The following is a 6,000-nucleotide window of genomic DNA, read 5'->3' as shown; positions in this document are numbered from 1 at the left end:
GGACTTCTGAAGCAGAAAGGCAGGTCATTTTCCCCTAAAATTCATAACTTGCTCAGATACTGGAAGTCTGGGAAATCAACCGACCTGGCCATTTTTGTAGAATTAGACCATTTTTTTTGTTCTCCATTCCAGCAATGATGTCCTGCCTTTCATTTACTATTTTTTAAAAAACAGGTTTCTTGCTCTACTTTACAGGTGTTGAAATAACCTTTGAAATTAAGAAGGAAATTAGGAAAGGCCCAATTACAAACAGCGAGAAATAAGAGGTTTGTATTTTATGCCAAAGAGCTATACTTGTGTGAAACCAGGAGGAGTCTCTTTTAAAACCCAGCTATCCAACATGACCAGTCAGGTATTTACAACGGCACCTATTATATTTTCTTCCAGTTGCAAAACGGTAAACAATCAGTGACCAAGACGCTGCAGTTTTATACACAGCATACCCCTTCTTGCTCACCCAATACACACAACTCCTAAATCAAGATGTATTCATTTGACAAACACCATCCCACATCAGACAATGGCATTTAGAAAGAAAGAAGCGGGGCCAGCCAGTGCTCCTACCCCACCTATTGTTCAGTCTCAGTAACGTCCTCATGACTACATATCACTCCTGCGTCCTCTTTGTGGGAACAGTTGTGCTTCCCAATGTCTGCATGTGTGCATTCCAGTAGGGTTTTCTCCCGGCCTGAGCACTGAACATCATCAAGAAGAATGGGAAGTGAACGTCCCTCCCCAAACTCTGCTTTCTTAGTTGCCTTGATCACAAAAGCATAGCCCAGCTGGCGGCAAACTACTGAAGCTGCCTTGGAAGTCCACAAGTCGTCGCACACGGTGCCCCACTTTCCGTTGATAAAGATTTCCACTCTCCCTCGGTCCCTCCCTTCCACGTTGCCATTCATTATTCGGACTGCACCGTTCCGTGGCTGTGCGGGAGCGCTGGTTGGCTTGTTCTTCCTCCTCTGCCCTCTCCTTCCCCCTGTCCTCCCCCCTTTCCTTGGCTTTGGGGCTTTGGTTTTTGGTGGTGCGGTGGTCATCAGCACTCTGTTTTGACTTCTTAGCAGAGTCAAGATTTGTTCCACCCAGTCTGGAGTCGTGACGCGAGGCGGTTCTGCGGTTGCCTTGGCCCTTGCTGGAGCTCGAGTCGTGGATCTTAGTTTAGGACGTTGTGTTGGTGTTTTTATTATAAGCTCTGGGTTGGGGGAAAAAACAGAAAGACAAAACATCACTACCCAGAAATGCAGGCATGTCTTTTCGTGACGGGGATACTGAACTCTCAAAGAGGAAGCAGTAGACAATTTCTTACACTGCCAGCAATTCTTTTTTTCTGCTGTGGTCTTCATTACTGCTACAGATTGGCTGTTAGCAGCTGTTGAGGACGTCAGCTCTGTATTGTGCCAGAATTGTGCTGTTTCATTCATTGGTGGGTAGGACTGTGAGCATTCAAAGCTTTATTCTCTCTGGTAATTGGGATGTGCGTAAAGAGAGCAGAGTTGCCAAGGTAACACACAAAACATTCTGTGCAGTAGTGGAGTGGGGAGAGAACTTTTTCTTTTTGGTTTTTAATGAGAGCGCCAACAGAAAGGGCACAGTTATCCCCCTCACCACCACGGATACCAGAAACTTCCAGGGTTCCTTTTTCTCTGTTAATTTTTTTTTTTGTTGACACCCACATTTAAGACAGACATTTTCCCCAAATTGGATGATGTTCAGTATTAATGGACATCTCCCAATGCACGTGACACATTCTAAATTTATTTTTTTAACAATAGATAGCTGTTAGAAGAAGCCCTGACAGCAGATGTTTCTGACTGCAAACTTTCATTGCCAATTCATTTCTTCTTGTAGTTTTTAACAACAGAAATACATTCACTGAGTAATTCTGCTTCACACCACAGGCTATACAAGGTACACAGTATTTTAGCAATCTTCACAGGGATGAATACTCAACCATGCTCTACAAAAGGACACCAGCTGCACAGTTAGTTCTCTGCAGTCCTGTCTCCGAATGAGCTAATTCTCTGCAGTCCTGTCTCTGAATAACCCACCTCACAGGATGGTTGTGCACAAAAAAATTAGAGGGGAAAAGAGGGGGGGGGAACAGATAAGCCATCCTGAGGTCCCTGGAGCTAGGGCAGAATAAAAATGAAATGTGATTAATAATAATTAAAATATTTTATTGATCACTGCCCTGCCACAGGAAAACCATTTGTCTCAACGCTGACATTCATGCAGTGTTTCAGTTGAGAAACATCACTGTAATTGCTAGATTAGAGTCCAGTAGCACCTTATGAGACCAACAAGGCGATATCTGATGGAGATTTGACTCTTGAAAACTTATGCCCCCAAAATCTTCTTGGTCTCTAAGGGGGTTCTGGACTCGAATCTAGCTCTTCTACTGCAGAACAACCAGGCTACCTTCCTGAAACCTTCAGAGGTGGAGGACTGCCAAGAAGAGGGAATGGTTCTCTTTACACCACCAGAATTAAAAAAAAAAATTCTACTGTGTCTTACGCATTCTGTCCATGTTCACGTTGTGGAACGGATGCTTATCACAGACTTGTTAAGTCCTTCTGGCACCTGCTATCCAAGGAAGCTTGACCCTCAGTTCAAAGTGCAGGGGAGAAGGTACTCTGCATTTTTCCAGGGGGCTTCTTCTGTTATATAAAAGCCTTAATTTAGAATAATAGAATCACAGAGTTGGAAGGGACCTCTAGTCTCATCTAGTCCATCCTTCTGCACAATGCAGGAAATTCACAACTACCTCCCTCTTCCCCCACACACCCCCAGTGACCCATACTCCATGCCCAGAAGATGGCAAAAAAAACCCAAGATCCCTGGCCAAACTGGCCTGGAGAAAAATGGCTTCCTGATCCCAAAGTAGCCATTGGGATTTCCCTGGGCGTGCAAGAAAGGGCCACGAGAACTAAGCACTGAGGCAACCCTTCCTGCCCTCCCTCTCGGGATCGGCCTAAGTTCACAGAATCGGCATGGCTGTCAGATGGCCATCTAGCATCTGCTTAAAAACCTCCAAAGAAGGAGAGCCCACCCCCACCTCCCAAAGAAGCCTATATTTCTTTGTTTATATAAAAGCCCTTGTTTCTGTCATAAAGTGCAGTGGGTGAGACCAGGGCCAGCTCGAGGTGTTTCTGCGCCCTAGGCGAGGCTGCCTTGTGGCTCAGATGCCAACCTCCCGGTGGGGCCTGGAGACCTGGAGACCTCTGGAGCCAGCCACCCTTTTGCTGCCGCCGCCACTGCCTCTCCCCCCCCGCCCCGCCACCACCAAAGGGGGGAGGGGGAGGAACAGCTTGGCACCCCATCCAGGGCCCGGCGCTCTAGGCAAATGCCTAGTTCGCCTAGTGGGTGAACCGGCCCTGCTTCTCCCTAGGAAAACATGGTCCCAGTTTTGACTCTGTTTTTGCCTTTTGAGGAAGCCTTTTTAAAACTTCATTAGCATGCATGCTATTGCACTAGCTCTCTAGGTTTGATCGTCTCCAGGTTCTCCCAGCGTTACAACTGATCTCCAGACCATAGAGACCAGTTCCCCCAGAGGAAATAACAGCTTCAGAGGACAAATCCTACGGTATAAAGATGAAACCTAGGTGAAATCTCTTGCCAAAATCTCCCCTCCTAGGACTGCCAATGTGGGGTTGGGAAATCGTTGGAAATTTGGGGAGGGTAGGATTTGGGGAGGGGAGGGATCTCAGCAGAGTATATCATCATAGGCTCCACCAGAGGTCATTTCGGGGGGGATCGCGAGGGATCGCAGTTCCCCCGGGTGAGCTACAGGGGCGGGGCACATGACAAAGCCCCGCCCTCTGCTTCCGGCCGCCCCACTTCCGGCCCTCATTCAGCCAGGAGGAGGCAGGAGAAGAGGGAGGGTAAGTTGCTTCCTCCCTGCCTCTCCCCACCCCTGCCTGCCTGGGGCCAGGGAGGGCCTTCGCGGGGCTTCCTTGCACTCCCACCGGCCTTGCAGGTCCACCGTCGGGCCCCTCATGGGGCTCGGCAGTGGAGCTGCAAGGCCGGTGGCGGCGGCCGGGACCGTTGGGGGCGGGGTGTGTGGCCTTATGACACACTTCCAGGAGTTCTCTCAGCCCCACCTACCTCACAGGGTGTCTGTTGTGGGGAGGGGAAGGGAAAGGAGTTTGTAAGCCGCTCTGAGGCTCCTTTGGGTAGTGAAGGGCAGGGTATAAATCCAATCTCTTCTCTTCTTCTTCTTCTAAAAATAACTACTTGCAAGCAGGTTTCACAGTGATCCGTGGGCCATCTCCCCATAAACACCTATAGGACTGTGGTATTAACTATGCTATGTACAAGTGCATTTTAACAAATGCTTCACATGAACCAGACAATGCCTCTATCTTTTTTTTATATAATACTTCCCAAAATCATAATATCCAAGTGACTTGACATCTTGATTAAATCTTTATATGGAAAAAAGACTTTTATATATGGCAGACATTTCAAGGAAAATATGGACAAACACGACCTAATCAGAGAACAAGTATAAAGAAAACAGTCGTGAGAGTCTGACCCACAAATCAAGCCGTCAACAAGACTTGCAAAAAATGCTTCCTGTGTATTACAGTCTAAATTCCTACAAATCACAAGAAAATCCAAGAACAAACATACATAATCAAAGATACATCATCTCCGGATTATATAACAACGTTTCAAAATTGGATCTTCCTCAGGAATATTAAGAGTGGTACAAAAGCTCTCTTGCTCTTAAAGTGCTTTACAAAAAGTCACGAAAGATAATACAATTCACTCAAATAGGATGCTGATCTCAATATGTTCGGGCTCAGATATGCTGCTAAGATTCTAATGGATCTCAGGCATCTGGGATTGGATCTCAGGCATCTGGGATCCATTAGAAGCTTAGCAGCATATCTGAGCCTGAACATTTTTTGCAAGTCTTGTTGACTGCTTGATTTGTGTGTCAGACTCTCATGACAGTTTTCTTTATACTTGTTCTCAGACATTTCAAGGAGACATCCAAGGGGACATTAGTGAAGCGATCTTCCTAATCTTCACTAAACTAGGCACTGCCTAAATTGTTCCTCAATGATTGCAATGCATTACATACTGGAGGGCTTTTAAGATTAACGTTTTATTTAGGAGAGGAGAGCTTGGATTTATACCCTGTTAACTTCACTACCTGTGGGCACTCAATGAAATTGCTGAGCAGTCGGGTTAGAACAGATAATCACCCAAAGAGTGATTAACACATGGAATTCACTGCTACAGGAAGTGGTAGTGGTGACTACAAGCATGGACGGCTTCAATTAGATAAGCATATGGAGCAGAAGTCCATCAGTGGCTATTAGCCACGAGGTACAAATAGGAACTCTCGGTCTGGGCCCTGAGCAAGTGATGCTCTGTATTCTTGGTGCTTGGGGGGCGGCAACAGTGGGAGGGCTTCTAGTGTCCTGGCCCCACTGCTGGACTGTCTGATGGCACCTGGTATTTTTGGCCACTGTGTGACACTGGCTTCTCTTATGTTCTTACCCAAAGGAGTCTCAGAGTGGCTTACAATCCCTTTACCTTCCCCTCCCCACAACAGACACCCTGTAGGTGGGGTCTGAGAGAGCTCTCTCGAGAACTGCCCTTGAGAGAACAGCTCTGAAAGAACACATGACTGACCCAAGGTCCCACCAGCAGCTCCATGTGGAGGAGCAGGGAATCAAACCCACCTCTTCCAGATTAGAGCCCACGCTCTTAACCACTGCACCAAACTGGCTCCAAACTGATATTCCACCTTTCCTCCAAGAAGCTCAGGGTGGCATATCTAAGATTATCTCTTTATATCCTCATAGTTCTGTGAAGGCTGGGCTCAGAAAGTGCGGCTGGACACAGGTTAAGTAGCCGGTTTAATTAGGCTCTCCAATATGAAACTGCCTTATATTGAGCAAGATCAGTTGGTTCATCAAGATCATAGTCTCTCTATTCCATTCAGCAGCTGCTGTCCAGGATCTAAGGCAGAGAAAGGTCTTTGGC

General features: G+C 46.9%; 1 protein-coding gene across 1 annotated transcript in view; it reads right to left on the bottom strand.

Annotated features, from left to right (window-relative positions):
- Positions 1 to 368: 368 nt before the first annotated feature.
- The window catches only part of HHIPL1 (HHIP-like 1), a 52,810-nt gene continuing 47,178 nt past the window's right edge, over positions 369 to 6,000 (bottom strand). The window contains exon 8 of the mRNA XM_015424436.1: positions 369 to 1,192. Coding sequence (XP_015279922.1) covers positions 570 to 1,192 — 623 coding nt within the window. The 3' untranslated portion in view covers positions 369 to 569. The remainder of the gene's footprint in view (positions 1,193 to 6,000) is intronic.

This window comes from Gekko japonicus, unplaced genomic scaffold, assembly GCF_001447785.1.
Source record: "Gekko japonicus isolate JY-2015 unplaced genomic scaffold, Gekko_japonicus_V1.1 scaffold44, whole genome shotgun sequence".
NCBI lineage: Eukaryota > Metazoa > Chordata > Lepidosauria > Squamata > Gekkonidae > Gekko > Gekko japonicus.
The sequence above is the reverse complement of the archived record's forward strand: the minus strand, read 5'-3'. Positions and strand labels throughout refer to the sequence as shown.